The sequence below is a fragment of the Nycticebus coucang genome, chromosome 9 (genome assembly GCF_027406575.1).
Source record: "Nycticebus coucang isolate mNycCou1 chromosome 9, mNycCou1.pri, whole genome shotgun sequence".
NCBI classification, from domain to species: domain Eukaryota; kingdom Metazoa; phylum Chordata; class Mammalia; order Primates; family Lorisidae; genus Nycticebus; species Nycticebus coucang.
The window spans coordinates 42947309-42965241 of NC_069788.1; the positions used below are offsets into that span (position 1 = coordinate 42947309).

The 17933-nt window shown below is 49.3% G+C and overlaps 1 protein-coding gene and 1 pseudogene across 6 annotated transcripts in view; both read right to left on the reverse strand.

Moving 5' to 3' along the window:
- Nucleotides 1-385: 385 nt before the first annotated feature.
- Nucleotides 386-17933, reverse strand: part of LOC128594507 (integrin beta-1-binding protein 1-like) — a 122699-nt pseudogene continuing 105151 nt past the window's right edge. Inside the window, exon 2 of the transcript XR_008382585.1 lies at nt 386-475. The product of XR_008382585.1 is annotated as an integrin beta-1-binding protein 1-like (transcript). The remainder of the gene's footprint in view (nt 476-17933) is intronic.
- Nucleotides 2159-9879, reverse strand: CDKN1A (cyclin dependent kinase inhibitor 1A). 5 transcript variants are annotated; one of them, XM_053603370.1, is made up of 4 exons: nt 9787-9872; nt 9531-9648; nt 4780-5211; nt 2159-3612 (listed from the first exon to the last, which is right to left on the reverse strand). In XM_053603370.1, exons 3-4 carry the CDS (start codon nt 5204-5206, stop codon nt 3563-3565), a joined length of 477 nt encoding a protein of 158 aa, XP_053459345.1. In that variant the 5' UTR covers nt 5207-5211; nt 9531-9648; nt 9787-9872; the 3' UTR covers nt 2159-3562. The 5 variants fall into 5 exon arrangements, with proteins under 5 accessions (XP_053459345.1, XP_053459342.1, XP_053459344.1 ...); XM_053603367.1 differs by lacking the exon at nt 9531-9648 and having other exon boundaries at nt 9787-9879; XM_053603369.1 differs by lacking the exon at nt 9531-9648 and having other exon boundaries at nt 9717-9872.

The following is a 17933-nucleotide window of genomic DNA, read 5'->3' on the forward strand; positions in this document are numbered from 1 at the left end:
AAAACCCCACCCTGTATAACAGAGATTTATCAACATTTGAAAAGTAGCCAGATTAAACAATTGGGAGAAAATAAATCATTGTTTTATGTCACTAAGTCTTGGGGTGGCTAATTATGAACAGATAATTAGAACATTCACGTAAACAGTACTTTTTAAATGTTGTATAATATTCTACTATATAAATACACCATGATTTACATAACTATTCTTTTTTTTTTTTTTTTTTATAGAGACAGAGTCTCACTTTATTGCCCTTGGTAGAGTGCCATGGCATCACACAGCCCACAGCAACCTCCAACTCCTGAGCTTAAGCGATTCTCTTGCCTCAGCCTCCCAAGTAGCTGGGACTACAGGCGCCCGCCACAACACCCAGCTATTTTTTTGTTGCAGTTTGGCCGGGGCCGGGTTTGAACCCGTCACCCTCGGTATATGGGGCCGGCGCCTTACCAACTGAGCCACAGGTACTGCCCCATAACTATTCTTTTTTAATGCCCATCCAAACTCTAGTTTGGATCTGTTAAGAATAATGCTGCTGGGCTGGGAATGGTGGCTCACACCTGTATTCCTAGCACTCTGGGAGGCCAAGGCAAGGGCATCACTTGAGTTCAGGAGTCTGAAACCAGCTTAAGCAAGAGTGAGACCCTGTCTCTACTAAAAATAGAAAAACTAGCCAGGCATTGTTATGGGCAGCTGTAGTCCAAGCTTCTTAGGAGGCTGAGGAAAGAGGATCACTTGAAGCCAGGAGTTTGAGGTTGTCATGAGCTAAGCTGATGCCACAGCACTTTACCCAGGGCAACAGAGTGAGATGCTATCTCAAAAATAAATAAATAAATAAATAAATAAAATAACACTGCTAGGAATATCCTTACATATGTCTACCAAAAGTGGTGGAAATATATACTCATTTCTCTTGAGAACATACCTAGGAATGGAATTACTGGGTCATTAGGTAAGCATGAAGGTTGACATCTTTAGAAGATAATGCCAAGGGCGGTGCCTGTGGCTCACGGAGTAAGGTGCCAGTCCCATATGCTGGAGGTGGTGGGTTCAAACCTAGCCCCGGCCAAAAACCAAAAAAAAAAAAAAAAGAAGATAATGCCAAATAGTTTTCCAAAGAACTTGAAACACTTTATACTTCCAAATGCAAAGTATAACAAGTTCCATTTGCTCCATAACTTTGCCAACACTTGGCATTGTTAGTCTTTTTAATTTTAGTCCTTCTGGTAGGTGTATAGTGGCATCTTACTGTGGTTTTAACTTTCATTTCCCTCATCAGTAATGATGTTAAGTTACAGTACATTATTTACAAAAAAAAAGTACACAGCAAACCAAAATATTGACAGTGGGGATCTTTGCAGAAATGTGATGATAAATTGTTTGTGTTTTGTTGTTGTTTGGTTTTTGCTGCATAGTCTATTTGCTGAACTTTCTGCATTTTTTAAATTTAGATGCTTAATTCTGTTTGTTTTCATTTTTGTTTTTGAGACAGAGTCTTACTCTGTCCCTGGGTAGAGTGCTACAGCATCATAGCTCACAGCAACCTCAATCTCTTGGGCTCAGGCAATTCTCTCACCTTGGCCTCCCAAATAGTTGGGACTACAGGCACCTGTCACAATGCCTGGCTAGTTTTTCTATTTTTAGTAGAGATAGGGTCTCACTCTCACTCAGGCTGCTCTATAACTCCTGAGCTCCCATCTTGGCCTCCCAGAGTGCTAGGACTACAGGTATGAGCCACCACAGCTGGCCTAGATGTTTAATTTTGGCCAAGTTCGGTGGTGCACAACTGTAATCCTAGCATTCTGGGGAGCTGAAGCAGGAGGATTCATTGAGCTCAGTAGTTAGAGACCTGAGCCTGAGCAAAACCCCATCTCTACTAAAAATAGAAAAAATTATCTGGGTGCAGGTGACATATGCCTATTGTCCCAGCTATTCAGGAGACTGAAGCAGGAGAATTGCTTGAGCTCAGGAGATTGAGGTTGCAATGAGCTAGGCTGAGGCCATAGCACTCTAGCCTGGGAAATAGAGTGAGACTCTGTCTCAAAAAAAAAAAAAAAAAAAAAAAAAAAGATTAATTTTAAAAATTATGAACCCCCCCCAAAATCTCATCTCTTTGTTCTTATAAACAATAAGGTATATAGTATAACAACCACAACAGTAATAATATAAGTAATATTTATTGAGCACCTGCTGTATACCCAGCACTATGGGAGAGGCTGTGAAGGACACAGAACAGCACAGGGATGGTCCCCACCATTAAGAGGCTTATGGTCTAGGTAGAGAGACAGGGGAACCACGATACATCGAAACAAAGAGAAAACAGTCCATGCCAGAATGTTACAGGAGCTGGAAAGTATGTGGGATCAGACCCACTAAGTATTTTGGCACCTCCAGAAACCCAATGTTCGGTGTTCAACGTTTACCACTCCAAGCCCCATATTAGCCCCTTTAGTGTGCCCTATCCACAGCCTCTACTCCCACCATCTTAAAACACCTAACTCCTTGTTCAGCTGCTACACAAAGTGCAATGAAATGGGGAGGGATGTGGCAGGCAGACCCGGAACACCTTCCAGGAACTGGTGTCTCCCTCCCAGAAAAATCCATTCTTCATACCACACAGACCTAACATGGAGGGGTGTTCCCTCAGGGAGGCCTGTGCCAACACCCAGGACCCCCAACCCCAGAGCTAAAAGAGGAGGCAGCAGTTGCTGCTTGAGCTGCCTGAGATAGAACTAGGGAGCCCTTCTTCCTGTGTGTCCCTTTCCCTTTTAGCCCACTGAGTTGAGGGGTACAGGTGCCCCAGAGCTGCCACCCAGGACTGAGATGGGACTGGGGGGCAAGGACATGGGGAGGGGAGAGCAGCAGAGGGGAAAGACTAAACACTGAGGCAGGCTCCCCAGAGGAGGGTGAAGGGGCCTGCAGGGAGGCAGGGTGGTTTGCTACAGGACCCTACCTCCCCCTCCTTCACAGGACAGAGCCAGGAGTGTGCCAAGTCCCCGGCTCTATGCTGGGCTGTGCCTGTGTCCAGGGCCCCCTGCCCAGTCTCAGAGGAGGTGCAAGGCCTCCAGAGTTTTTGATGATGGCCCCACTCAACTGGGCCCCCTTCAAAGTGCTATCTGTTTACTTCTCAAATATAAGGAATTCAGGTCTGAGAATCCAGGAAAGGGGTGGAATTTCATAACACCCACGAGCCAGAGTGTGGAGGGAGCCGGGCCCTTCCAGAGTACCACCAGCAGTGAGGGTGGAGGAGGAAGAGGCTGGCATGAAGCAGCCCCACCTGACCTCCAGGGGAGAGGAAATGGAGAGCTTTAAATATTATTTCATATCATAAAAGTACCCAGCACTCTGATGAGCCTATCATTCTACTGCCTAGTTTTGTTTTAAATAATTCTAATGGCAGAGGCTGGGGGTGGAAAGGGCAAGTGGGGTATGTACATGAGGAGGAGTTTAAATTAAAACACAAATAATAATTAAGACACACGATATAAAGGACAAAGGCAGAAGATGTGGAGGGAGCCTTCAGGATCCCCTTATTTCCAGGAGCACAAGGCCTGTGATGGACGAATCAAGGCTTCCTCTTGGAGAAGATTAGCCGGCGTTTGGAATGGTAGAAATCTGAGGAGAGAGCACAGAAGTTAGCCAGGCCAAGAGGAAGAGGACACAGCGGGGCCACCCATCCAAGGCAGACTGCAGTGGGGCGCGGACGCCCCTCCCCAGGACCCAGAGGCTAAGCACAGGGACACATCTGGGAAGCTCCACTCCATCTCCCAGGAGGGTATTGGTGGGGTACACTACCATGCTTCACACAAGTGATGGATAACAATCACTATGTCCATAGGTCTACTCCAAGCCGAGCTCCCCAGTACAGGAGCCACTTAAATTGTTATTTAAATTGACTAAAATCAAATAAAGGGGAAAAATCAGTTCCTCAGTCATACTAGCCACATGTCTAGGGATATCCACTAGGGATAGTGGCCACCTCAATGGGCCTTTTTCCATCACTGCATCACTGCAAAGAGTTCTGTTGGACAGCACTGACCTACAGACTCCATTAGAATCCATGAAAAGTCTTCTGCACAATGTCTGGACGATATAAATGTTAGCTGTTGCTGTTGTTGTTAGTACTGATCCAACTGCAAATTGGCAGTGAGATTCTTGCCTTCATTTCTCAGCCTCAGTTTCCCCATTTGTAAAATAAGAATAATAACAGTATGGTGCTATAAGGATTAAATGGGACTCTGTCTATAGAGGTTCTGGTCAATGTAATAAGTGCTCGAATGTCAGCATCATTCATTCATTGTCAGGCGCCTACTATGTGCCAGACAGTGTTCTAGGTGCTGGAGATGGGCAATATGAAGACACAAAAGGAGCTGCTGATAGATAGAAAAGAGTGTCAGCTAGGGTAGCCAGAAAATTATTATCATTAGTCTTCTCTCCACTGCAAATTCACTGTGGGACCTTGAGAAAAATCACTCTACCTCCCCAAATCCTCATTCTTTGCTCTCAAGGGTGTCAGGAACATCTTATGGTATAGGATCCCTATAAGGACAAAAGGACTAAAGGAAATTCACCTTAGAAGCTTAGCAAAGGGCCTGGCCGGTAATAAGTTCCAACAAATGTTAGCTAGTTAGTCTTGGCTGTGTGACCCAGGAAGGTTGCTTCACCTCTCTGGGCCTGTTTCTCTCCGACTAAGCAGAACCTGGACCAGACAGGTTAGCCCTTGGACGGTAAATTGTCAGAGTCCTGGTCCCTTACAAAGTTCTTCCCTGTACCTGCCCTCACCTGTCATGCTGGTCTGCCGCCGTTTTCGGCCCTGAGAGGTTCCAGGCCCACCTGGGGACCCCTCAGGTCGCTCTCCTGAGCGAGGCACAAGGGTGCAGGACAGCGACAGGTCCACGTGGTCTTCCTGTTCTGTTCCCTGCAGCAGAGCCGATGAGGTGCTGGGCCGCTTGCTCCCTCCCAAATCATCACGGGGGAGGTAAAGCTTGGGCAGGCCGAGGCCCCGCACACGCTCCCAGGCGAAGTCACCCTCCAGCGGTGTCTCAGTGACAAAGTCGAAGTTCCATCGCTCACGCGCCTCCTGTATGCAGCCCGCCATTAGCGCGTCGCAGTCGCGGCGGAGCTGCTCGCTGTCCACTGGGCCGAAGAGGCGGCGGCAGGCCTTGCTGCTGCACGGGATCTGACGGCCATCCCCCAGCTGCTCCGACATGGTGCCTGCGGCGGAGACACGAAGAAGGCCCAGTCACTAGGGAAAGTGGCCCTCCCTTATCCCGCCAGGCTTTACTAATGCAACCTCAGGTGAGATCTTCCTACCAGGGTCTGTCCGGTTCCGCCACCTCCCTCTCACAGGAACCCCCCCACTCCCCAACAGACACTAAATGGGGGCACAGCTCAGCCAGCCTGGTGCCCCAAGGTCACTGGGGGAGCAGGCAGCTGAAGGGCAAGCTTATGTCCACAAAGGCAAGTTTATTGCAATAGCAGGGATCAGGGTCCTGTTTACCACCAGGTATTATCAGCTAAAATCAATTTGTTTTCCCCTCTGAAGTGTCCTTCATGGGTGCAAATGCCCTGAATATGTGTGAATTGCCAGAGTTCATCAGTTTCCTAATGCCAGCCCCAGCCAGGAGGAGGTCCAGTCCCCAGTGAAGGATCAGGCTGAGGGCTCTTCCAACCTGGGGAATCCTCCTACTCAGATGCCCACGTTGGGTAACCCTGCTCTGCAAAGTAAAAGCACCCTGGACTGTAGGATGAAGACAACTGGGCTATAGTCCTAGCTCTGCCACTTGTCACCTAAACTTCATAAAGTCACTTAATGTCTCTGGGCCTCAGTTTCTTCACCTACAAATGAGGCCACAGGCAAATTTTGAGCATGGATACAGACATCTGTGCAAGCAATGTGTGGGAGAGTCATCCAGCAAGGCAGATGGGACAGAGTGAGAGGCTGTGTTTTGGTGGTTAAGAGTGAGGGCTCTGGAGCCAGGCTGGCTAGGTCGGAATCTAGGCTTTGCTGGCTGACCCTGGACAAGTGACTTAACTTCTCTGGGCTCTATTTTCCTCTCAGAGGATAGGATAGATATGAGGATTAACTGGGTGAATGTGGGTAAAATGCTTAGAGCAGCACCTGGTATACAGACATGCCCAGAAAAATGGAAGTATTATTATTTCTGCCTTTAATTCTGGCTGAGCCTCCACCCCATTGCTTTTCCCTCCCCCGCCCACCTGTCCCCTGCCAACTCCTTCAGATAGCAGCTGACAGGTGCTAGTAAGTTGTGGGCCTTTCCCTAGGATGTCATCAGCTGGGTGGCCTAAGGGTAAAGAGAGGCTGGGCGGGGCAGGGGAGGAGATAATTTCTCCCAGGCTGAGCCATATCCTGCCACACACATCAGGTGATCTGAAGTCTAGACAGCTCCCAGCCTCCACCCTCTGTTGCCTATGTCCAAGGAACCCATTTTTCAGGCAAAGAAAAGTAAAGGTGGCTGGTCTACCAAGCTCCTCTCCTCCTACTTCAGGAGAGGAAAAACTGAGAGTGCATTTGCCCATGAGTGAGCCCTGGCACTTACATGCCCTGCTCTGGGCTAGCTCCAGGGCTGAGTGACTGCACGACCTTGGCGTAGACTGGGTTTCCCTAGGGACAAGTCCAGATTTGCAGGCTCTGAAGGTGAAAGCTCGCTGAATGTCTTCCTGAGGCAGAAGACCTGGAATTATGCCCCACCCCACCTCATCTCACTTCTCATGATGAGTGGAGCCATACCTCCATGTCTCAGCTGGTTGGGAGGGAGGCATTCAGACCAAGTTTAAAGGGCAGGAGCTCACGCTCACACACACACACACACACACACACACACACACACACACACATCCTGATTTGGGAGACTTGCCCCCAAATCATACAACCCAAAAAGCCGAAGTCCACTGCCCTCAAAGGGATCACACTGTATAGTGGACAGATCCTTCAAATAACCTATGCCCACCCTCTTCAAGGCATGGGTTGGGATTGATTTATATATTTTTATGTTCAGGGGTTGTTCTAAGCAGTTTACAAATATCAAGCCTCCTATAAAGTGGATATACATTAACTTCCTTTTTACAGAAGAGGTAACCAAGGCTCAGAAAAATTAAGTAACTTGCCCAAGGTCACACAGTTCACAGGTGGCACAGCCAGGCCTGAACCCAGGCTAGGTACTGTGCTCTGGTGTTGAACCCTATTCCTTCTCTTCTTAACCAGAGAAACCCATCAGAATCGCTTGGGGTGCTTTTTAAAACACAGATTGATGAGCCCCTACCTCCAAAGACCAACTTAATCCAAACTGGATATTTCAGTGTTTGACACAATTCCCCAGATGGACACTCTTAGGGTGCCAGCCAAGGGGAGGCACGCTGCCTCAGTGTCCCACAGTCACAAGGAGTTAGAGGCTCCCCCAGGAGTAGAGGTTTTATCAAGGAGCTGGGTATTCCCTAGCTTCTAGGAGCTGAAAAAAAAGACAAGAATCTAGGCAGGAACCCTCTTCCCTTCTACTCCCCTTTCCCTGATGGTTCTCATAGACCTTGCCTCTCAATCGAAATCTGCTCTCACCTCCAATATCATAACTTCAAGTTCAAAAAAATTAACTCAGAAATGCAAATCCTCGTTTTGCAAACTTGAGAATAGCTTCCTTTATTCGTCTTCGTGCCTTAGACTTCCCCCATGTTTTAATTTCCAGGTAAATAGGAACAGCTCAGTAACTGTTGAACCAATAAGATTCTTTAAAGGGGTGGTGGGCAGAAGGAGCCCAGGAGTAGCCCGCCAGGCTGTTCCCGCCGGCAAGCGGCGCTCCGCGGGAAAGCGGGTTTGTTGTTCGTGCCAGGGCCAGGAGGGGGCGCTGGTCTCCAGGAAATCATGACAGGGTGGGCGGTGCGTGGGCAGAGCCTAGGACTGCGGGAGGGAGGCCTGATGAGTCAGTTTCCTGCAAAGCGCTACCCGCCCGCCAAAACTTAGCTTCCACTCCCGGCTACGCGTCATCCTGGGCTGGGGAACGGGAGGAGAGGAGGGGACCCGGGGGCAGGGAACACGTCACGCTGAGCCGGCTGGGCTTCCGAAACTCCCGCGGCTGTTGGGAAACCGCGCGCTCTCGGGCCGTGTCTGAGACAGGCGCGCGCGCGCGCGCGCACGCACACACATTCATTCTCATTCTCTCTCTCCCTCTCTCTTCTCTCTCTCTCCTCTCTCTCCTCTCTCTCTTTCTTCTCTCTCTCTTCTCGCTCACTCTCTCTTCTCTCTCTCCTCTCTCTCTCTCTCTCTCTCCCCCCGAGATCGGGCCCCTCCACCTTATCTCCACGCCCAAAGCACGGGATGAGTCAGATCCCTGGAAAATAAAAATAGACGCGAGCAACAAAAACAAAACCGCTCGAAAGTTCTACCAGAACGCGACGTAGAGAAAGGGAGGGAAGGAGAGAAGAAACTGCTTGGGCGCCCCCAAATCCCATACCCAGTCCCAAGGTTCTTTTCCTCACGAGGAGGGCGCAAGTGTCCCCCAGGGGTCCCAGGAAGGGCTGACGCATGGAGGTCCGGGCAGCGCACCCGCGCCCAAGGAGCGACTCGCCCTCCTGCCCCACTCAACCCTGATGCCTTCGGAAATTCCAGGGCTAGGTTGGGGCGCCCGAACACCCAGGCAGCTGGCGGAGGCTGTGCTCAGCGTCGCGCCCACTAGAGTCCCCCGCCCCTCAAACACATGACCCCCTCCCAGCCGACCGGTCCACCCGGCCGCTCGGTAGTGCTACGCGCCTCCGTACAGGGCTTGACTCTGGCGGGTGAGTCCAGCGCCCCCTCCCCAGCGCAGGATAGGGTTCTCCGGACCTGAGTGGGAAAGGGTGGGACCCCTGCACATCCCGACTGCAAGGCTGGCTGGAGCCAGCCCAGCGGGGAGCCGTGGCTCCTGATCCTCGAGGGCACCCCGCGGAGTAGAAACCCGACAGTGGATCCTGGACCTTCGGTTCCCCTACTTCCCTGAGAACACTCTGTGCCAGCCAAATAGGTCACTGTGCTGACCGGAGGACAGAGACCGCAGAGAGGCGGGGAAAGGGGCTTCTGGGGTGCCATTGTTCCTCTGCTCGGGCGGGGTTCTAACCTCATACAGTCTTGGTCCATTCCCCGGGTACTCCTTGTCACAGTGAGTCACCTCCTCGCTTGTCCCTAGGGGTGTTGTCCTGGCACGTTACCCAAGGGCCAGGGACATAGCCCGCGCTGACTTCGGCCAGCTGAGTGGGGCACACAGCGGCACCGGAGACCTGAACCTCAGACACCGGGCCGGGGCGGTACCGATTGGATCTGAGAGCTGCTCGAGACAGATCCCAGATGAACTTGCTCCACTCTGCATCCCTCGCCACTCCTGGACCCCTCCGGGAACACGGGCTACATCCCCATGCTGCGATCAGGATGCGCCTGGAGTTGGGGGCGCACCCGGCCCCAGAGGCCAGCTCCCAAGGCAGCCCAATTCGTGCCTTCCCTTACCCCAGCTGAGTTTCGGGGAAGGGGAATGTGGCAGGGGATCCCTCACATTTGTGCTCCCGCTCTCGCCCGGGAGTCTCCGGCACATCCCGACCTCCGTCACACGCGTAATTACAGACACCCGTGTGCGCACAGCGGGAGCGCTCAGACCCACGCACGTCATTCACCTGCCACAGAAACACTTGTGAACATTGCACTCACGTTCGTGCGGACACACATCCCCGCGGATACCCACATGCGGACACGCTCGGCTCACTCGGAGTCGCCGGCCGGGGTCCGCTGTAGCCCTGCCGGGGCTCCCTCACCTTCTCTGAGCGTCTCAGTGTCTCCGAATCCGCGCCCAACTCTGGCTATCCAACACACTGACTCCGGTAGCTGCTCACACCTCTGCTGGTGCGGCTCAGCTGGGCCCTGATATACTGCTTAGTATCCCTCCCACCCCCAGCCCCGCCTGCTGAGGCGTCAGCCGCTCCGCGCTCCGCCTCCTGGGGCCGCCCACGATGGGGGCCGCCCAGCGCCGGTGCCTGGCCGGGTTCCAGCAAGCCCGCAGTCTGGGAACTTCGCGTGCTGCAGGAGGGCGCGTCCCTCCTCCCCCTACCCTTCGCTTAGGGTGTTTGCTCTTGACATATTTCCCTGAACATTAAGCCACAAATTTGGCTTTTTTTTTTTTTTTTAAGTTGGAAGAGGGCACGGCATTGTTAGAAGGAACCCCCCTCCCTAGCCCACCACTGACCAATTCTGGACAAGGATTTACACAAGCAGCTGAAAGGATCAGGATTGACATCAATACATAAAAATCCATAAATAATAAAAATAATGCACCTCTCTTTGAAATTCCCAGAACAGCCCCACTATCCCCACTATTCCACCACTATTCCCACTAATCCCTCACTAGATGACGTCTCCCAGAAGCACCCCCAGCAAAGCATCTTTGAGGCCAGAATGGTATTCAGTCTCCTTTATTTCACAGATGAGGAAACTGTATACAAAGTATATAAAGTTGTTGCTTGTCAAATGCCTCAGAAGAGGGAATTGGGCACACTTCTCTGAAAGGGCCGACTGGTCTCTAGGGGGAATAAAGAAATGGAATGTTGAACCAATCTACCGAGCTCCTCACTCACCTCAACAGAATAAACCAGGGCGACTGCAGCAGATTTGATGGCTCGGAAGGGGAGAAGGATTTAGGGAGTTATCTCCTGGATATTCCACACACAGTCCACATACGCTGCTGGGGAAACTAAGGTTGGGAAAAGTCCAGTGACCTGACTCAGAACTCAAGGTAAAGAAATGGCTGTGGTCAGAACACAGGCTTTTGGCCTCCTGCCCAGGGTTTGCGACTTGTTGCCTTCTGTTTCTGAGCACCAAAATGATGAAAATGTTCAATAGGCAAATGTTTCCAAGCAGTTTGCTGAAGTGGCATCTATCAGGACAATTCTGGAAGTGTCTACTGATGCTCCTGACAGATAGAGAAGAGAGTGAAGTGTCCATTCTGTTCCCACTCACTCCTATACCCCTAACCTCCCTTGGACTTCATCTCTGCCTCCTTTGTTCACCTGAAACATTTGCAGTTTTGTTTTTTAAAAGTTGCAGAGAATGGAGTGTTAATCTGAACAGAAATTCCTCTAAAAAGTAGAATCCAGGCTTGAAGCAGCTACAATCACTGAAATCTCAGGCTGTTCAGTGTCTGGAAATCTCTGCCCAGACATGCCCAGTCTTCTTCCTCTAATGCAGCTGACCTCAGGGAGGACAGGCTTCTTTCTTGTCTGCTATGGGAATGGGAGCCCAGGTCAGCGGAGCACCAAACCCCCTCGCCTGACTGGCCTTGGAGTCAGGCCAGGTTTGTAGATAGACCTCATGACTCTATCCCCCACCCCCAGCCCCTGTCTTCACCCCTCCCCCCACACCCATACCATCCAAAGGCTGGGCTGTCAAATGTTCAGCACAGGACAGGCACATCCTCTTACTGCCTTGAATCCCATTGGCTTTCAGGCATTTCAAATAGACTTGATGTTGTCTGTCTGTTTACTTTGGGGAAAAATTTTTTTAATGAAGGCTTGTAATGAATTATTTAAAGTTTTGTGGTACTAAGCTTCACAATGAAATAATTCTTTTTGTTGTTGTTTTGGGAAGTACATTTTTTTATAACTTCTAGCTCAGCACCACCATCACCACAACAGTATTCAACAAATATTTATTACCACCTACTAAGTGTTTAGTACTGTTCAGTACTTTTAAAAAACTGTTTGCAACCATGCATTTGAATGTGTAGCCACACATCCTCTTCAAGAGAGTACTTCTGCCTTTCTTAGATTGTTAGAAGTCACACACAAAATCTGACTTCCCCCATCCCCCCGTCACACCAACCAGATCCCAGGCCTTTCCCAAGGGATCTGTTGCAAATCTCATATTCTGTTCATGGACACTCAGGCCAAGGTCTACTTGGGATCTCTGGGGGGGTCCACTGTCTTCTACCATTCCTCTCGTCTCCCCAAAGCAAGCAGCCACAAGGATAAAACAGCCACCGGGCTTTTCTAAGCCAGGGCTCAACATGCTGGGACATGTTCCTGGAGGCCAGCAGGCCAATCAGGACCACAGCTGCTGCCTGAGCATGCTCCCAGGAATCAGGTGGCTTAGGGAGGGAGGGAGGCTCAGCTTGGGGACAAGAGGATCCCGACCAGCCCCCATCCCAGAGCAGTGTGGGGTGTGGTGGGGTGAAGCGAATGACAGAAAGGCAAGGTGGAAAGCCTGAGCCTACAGAAGGAGGATGTGAGGAGGGCTCAGTGGTGGCTGCAGGAGCTACCCGGGAAGGGAGAGGAAGTGTTGGGAACAATGTCACTGTTTCTCAGAAAAGGACTGGGAAGTCCCAAATAGGGGCAGTTAACTTTCAGAGGAATTCATCTCCACATAGGCTCCCAAGAAGCGAAACACCAGAGAAGAGGTAGAACAGAGCTATCACATACTGAACTTAAACCTCATTCCGACCTGCTGGAGATTTATCCAGTCAGCACAAGGATCAGGACTGGCAATACATTAAGGCAGAGAAATTAGTGATAGAAGTTTTGCTACACAAATACTTCTAGCCTCCCAAGCCTACTGTCTAACATTGAAATTTCACCATTAAAAATTCATTCCTGGGTGGTGCCTGTGGCTCAGTGAGGAGGGCGCCAGCCCAATATACCAAGGGTGGCAGATTCAAACCCAGCCCCGGCCAAAATGCAACAAAAAAATAGCGAGCGTTGTGGCGGGCACCTATAGTCCCAGCTACTCAGAAGGCTGAGGCAAGAGAATCACCTAAGCCCAGGAGTTGGAGGTTGCTGTGTGCCACAGCACTCTACCAAGAGTAATAAAGTGAGACTCTTGTCTCTACCAAAAAAAAAAAAAAAATCGTTCGTTTGGCATGAGATTCTATTCTTCAGTAAATAAGATCATAAAGGGAAAGTGCTTTAGCCTGGGACATAGAAATCACTCCATGAATGTTAGTTATTACTGGCCATGTGTGATGGCTCATGCCTGTAATCCTAGCACTCTGGGAGGCTGAGGTGGGTGGATTGCCTGAGCTCAGGAGTTCAAGACCAGCCTGAGTGAAAGCAAGACCCCTGTCTCTACTAAAAGTAGAAAAACTGAAGCAAGAGTATCACTTGAGCCTAAGAGTTGGAGGTTGCCGGGAGCTATGACGCCACAGCATCTACCCAGGGTGACAGCTTGAGACTTAGACTCAAAAAAAAAAAAAAAAAAAAAAATCTCCAGGAAAATTGCACCTAGTACTTATTTACATTTTAGTGGATATCTTAGGTAGGTTCCCCAGAAACACATTGTTTGAAGGAAGTTTATTGGGGAGTACGTTCACAATTAACACCTGTCTAGGTATAAAGAAAACAGAATTGGGGGCGGCGCCTGTGGCTCAGTGAGTAGGGCGCCGGCCCCATATGCCGAGGGTGGCGGGTTCAAACCCAGCCCCGGCCAAACTGCAACAAAAAAATAGCCGGGCGTTGTGGCGGGTGCCTGTAGTCCCAGCTGCTCGGGAGGCTGAGGCAAGAGAATCGCGTAAGCCCAAGAGTTAGAGGTTGCTGTGAGCCGTGTGACGCCACAGCACTCTACCAAGGGCGGTAGAGTGAGACTCTGTCTCTACAAAAAAAAAAAAAAGAAAGAAAAAAGAAAACAGAATTGGGCAAAGAGAGGAACTAGGCTCTTCTGGAGGCTGGAGACCCTAGAGAGGCCTTGCTGATCCCACAAGGAGCTCTGGAGCAAGGATGGTCTTGCAGAGTTCCCTGAACTGAAGCATGGGGGCTAGGCCTGTGTACCCTTGCTTCTGCCAGCCGTTTGGAAGTGGCTGCCCCTGAAGTAGGGGGGATACACGACCTCCTCAAGAAAGAGAGCTTCCTTATCTGAGGCCAACGCTCCTGGCAGCCACTGGGGAGTAGGAACATGGGTCCTTCTGGGTGGTTGCAACACAGCATGAATAGGCTGATCAGATCATTTAGGGACTAGACGGTGAGGAAGTGCTGTGACCACAGGCCACCTGAGGAGTGAAGGACTCTCTGTTCCTTTCCACATATGGTTCCCTCTTTCTGGAATGAGTGTTTCTGACCAACCCACTCCACCTCCACTCCATTCTCCACCTGTTGAATTCCTACTGTTCCTTCATGACCCCATCTACACAATTTCTTGGGGTGAGGCCTTTTCAGAGCTCCCTCTGGCTCCCAAGCCTCTTCACGGGGCTTTCCTGGCCTACTCGGTTTATGAGCCTACTGAATCATTTGAGCTGGGAACCTGAGGGGGGTAAGCTCATATTTTATTCACTTTTATACCTTCAAGGCCTAGCAGTCTCAGCCTGGAGCTCAGTGAATATTTACCAAAGGGCCATTTTTGGCCTATACTCAGTTTAGACTTAAACTGACATAGTCTTCCTACTTCTGAGCCATGCCTTTTACTTATTTATATATTCACTCATTCATTCATGTTTAAAAAATAATATAATTAATACTTATTGGCTTGGCACCCATAGCCCAGGGGCTAGGGCACCAGCCACATATTCCAGGGCTGACCAGCCCGGGCCTGTTAAACAACAATGACAACTACAACAAAAAAATATCTGGGTGTTGTGGTGGGCACCTGTAGTCCCAGCTACTTGGGAGGCTGAGGCAAGAGAATTGCTTAAGCCCAAGAGTTTGAGGTTGCTGTGAGCTGTAATGCCATAGCACTCTACCGAAGGTGATATGTAAGACTCTGTCTCAAAAATATATATATAGAAAAAATTCTCATTGCTCAAACCAAAAACCTTAATATTACAAATCACTGACACTTTCCCTCTGTGTTCCACCCCATCCTAAAGTAAACATTATCTTGAATTTTATTTTTAACTTTCCTTTATTTTAAATAGTTTTATCACATGTGGCAAAGATAATAATGCTCACCCATTAATCCAGGTGCTTCCCTACATTTCCCAGCCCTCTTTACAGTTTAGATAGGGTCATGTTACTAGTACTAGCCAATGAAATGTGAGCATAAGTGACATCAGTCTCTTTAGGGCTGAGGTCAGGTGAAATTCTCCCGCCTTTCTGTCCTCCACAGCTGCAGCAAAAGTGAGATTTCATGTCACACATGGTGTCATCACAACATGATGGAGCCTTCCTTCAGGCTAGGTCCCCAAGTGACTGTGTGGAGCAGAGTGCCCTACCAACTTGTGTGGGGTATGTATGTAAAAGAAGTAACCTGGCTGGGCATGGTGGCTCACACTTATAAATCCAACGTTTTGGGAGGCCAAGGCAGGAGGATTGCTGTAGGCCAGGAACTTAAGCCCAGCCTGGGCAATAGAGTCAGACCCCATCTCTACAAAAAAAAAATTTTAAATACCCAGATGTGGTGGCACATACCTACAGTCCCAGCTACTTGGGAGGCTGAGATGGGAGGATTACTTGAGCCTTGGAGTTCAAGGTTGCAGTGAGCTATGATTGTGCCCTTGTACTGCAGCCTGGGCAACAGAGCCAGATGCTGTCTCTAAAAAAGAAGGAAGGAAGGAAGGAAGGAAGGAAGGAAGGAAGGAAGGAAGGAAGGAAGGGGCAACTGTTGGTTGTATGATGTCACTGAAATGTGGAGGTTATTTGATACTTCAGCATAACCAAACCTAAGATTTATCCATGTAGGCTCGGCGCCCGTAGCACAGTGGTTGCAGTGCCAGCCACGTGCACAGAGGCTGGCGGGTTCGAGCCTGTCCCAGCCAGCTAACCAACAATGACAACTGCAACAAAAAAGTAGCCGGGCATTGTGGTGGGTGCCTGTAGTCCCAGCTGCTTGGGAGGCTGCAAGATTATCGTTTAAGCCCGACAGTTTAAGGTTGCTGTGAGCTGTGACACCAGAGCGCTCTAATGAGGGCGACATAGTGAGACTCTGTCTCAAAAGAAAAAAAAAGATTTATCCATGTGGTTTTGGGTGGTTGTGGTTTATGGAAATCTGTGTCACCCCGTGAAGTACACCTCTAGGCATTCACACTCTTAAGTGGTTGTCTCCCCTTGAGTATGTCTAGCTCGTTGACTCTTTGAGCTAATAGAAAGGGACCGTGTGCCCATTCCAAGTCTAAGCCTTAAGAAGGTCTAGCAACTTTCACTTTTACATTCTTAGGGAACTTGAGGCACCAGGTAAGAAGTTCAATTATTCTGACACCACCATGCTAAAAGAAGTCACATGTAGAAGTCACATCAGGATAACCAAGGCCCATCAGCTAATAGCTCCAGCTGATCCAGCCAATAGCCAGCATCAACTTGCCTGCCATGTGAGGACCATCTTAACAGTTGATCCTTCAGCCCCAGTTAAACTTCCCCAGGTGAAGCCATATGGAGTAGAGACAAACCATCCCAATGAACCTCTGCCTAAATTATAGAATTTTGAGCAAATAAATGATGGTGGTTGCCACCATCATTTGGTGGTGGTTGCCATGTGTTTTAACATGCTTTTTTTAGGCAGCAATACATAACTAAGGCATGATTCTATCATTTTCAGTATCCAATTATCCCTTCTGTCAGTGGAGATTTGGGTTCTTTCTAATTTTTTATTATTATATATAGGGCTACTGCAACTTTGTTTATCCTATCTCTGAGGCACATGGGCAAGAGTTTCTGGATACACATGTAGGAATGGAATCGCCCCACAATCTCTGTCAGGAGGAACATAATTGGAGAATTACCCATACCAGGCATTTGGCTTCAATGTCTGTCTCTTTCAGGTTTATTGGAACACCGGAGCACTGAAAACATAGTGGGCATTAACACTGCTTGCATTTTTTTTTGTAGAAACAAAAAATCCATAGGAATGAAGCCCTAATGGTGGAATTCCAGGTACCGTGGCACCAGAGAATAGACATTGGTGACAATGGAAACTGCCCCCCCGACTCTGAGTCCAGTCCTGTGAGCTGCTTTCAAAGCCCCCAAGAAACCCTTCACTCCAGGATTTTTAGACCACAACAGCTTTCTGGCTGACTCCAAAAGAGTATGAATTAAGCATTCTTTGGGGTTTTTTCCTTTCCTTAACAAATTATTTTAAAGTCCTTTCATAAAAAGGTTCAGCATACAATGAAGTGCTGAGGGTCTTGGGTTTGGAACCTCTGATTTGCACAGTAGTATGGAATCTTAGTGATGTCAGGATTTCAGATCCATTGCCTTACTCCTCACCATCCACACCCTCCTCCCTCTTCCTTAAAGGACAGGGGTTTTAGACTCATCAACAGAGAATGGGTGCTCTGGGAAGTATGCTAGCTTTGGTTGAGGTGACACAGATAGAGAGGGTCAAGACAAATCCAGGACTGTGGCTATGACCTTTCCCTCTTAGCTTCCCCTCCCATCAGCTGCTTGTCCTTATCTTTGCTTCCCTAAGCTGATTCTGAGTGTCATCTGTGATCTTAATGTCACCAGGGCCACTGTGGAATGCAACAGCTGCAAGCGCCAACCCCCAAATGCTAGTGGCCCCACTGGAACCAAGTTCAGAGTCAGGGAGATGTTACTCCCTTTCCCCATCCTTAGTGATTTCTAACAACCCTGAACCTGCTGAAAGGAATAATTGCTGATATCTCTTCTCAGGAACAGACCAGCAGCTTAGGACTGGACTTAGGAAGAAAGTAGGGCCATGTGTTAGGATGACACTAGCCACCGTAACAAATACACTCACATATTTCAGAGACAACCCAGAAGTTTACTTCTCACACATGTTTGAATTCAATAGAGGTGCTCTGGTTAATAGGTGGCCGATTGTCATGTGGTGATTCAACATCTCAGGCTCTTTGCAGCCTGTGGGCCCCGAGATCTCTGCTTCCAGCTGAAGGGAGAAGAAAGAGCATGAAGAAGGCAGGTGCATTTCTTCACACCTGGCTCGGAAGGAACTCACATCATCTTCCATCCACATTTCACTGGTGAGAACTTGTCTCATGGCCCCTCCTAGGTACACAGGTTGATGTAGCCCCCTT

Coding starts and splice junctions, on each gene's coding strand:
- CDKN1A (XM_053603367.1), bottom strand. CDS start 5,206: ATGTCGGAGCAGCTGGGGGATGGCCGTCAGATCCCGTGCAGCAGCAAG. Junction 3,613..4,779: donor GCGGCAGACCAGCATGACAG/GTGAGGGCAGGT, acceptor CTCTCTCCTCAG/ATTTCTACCATTCCAAACGC.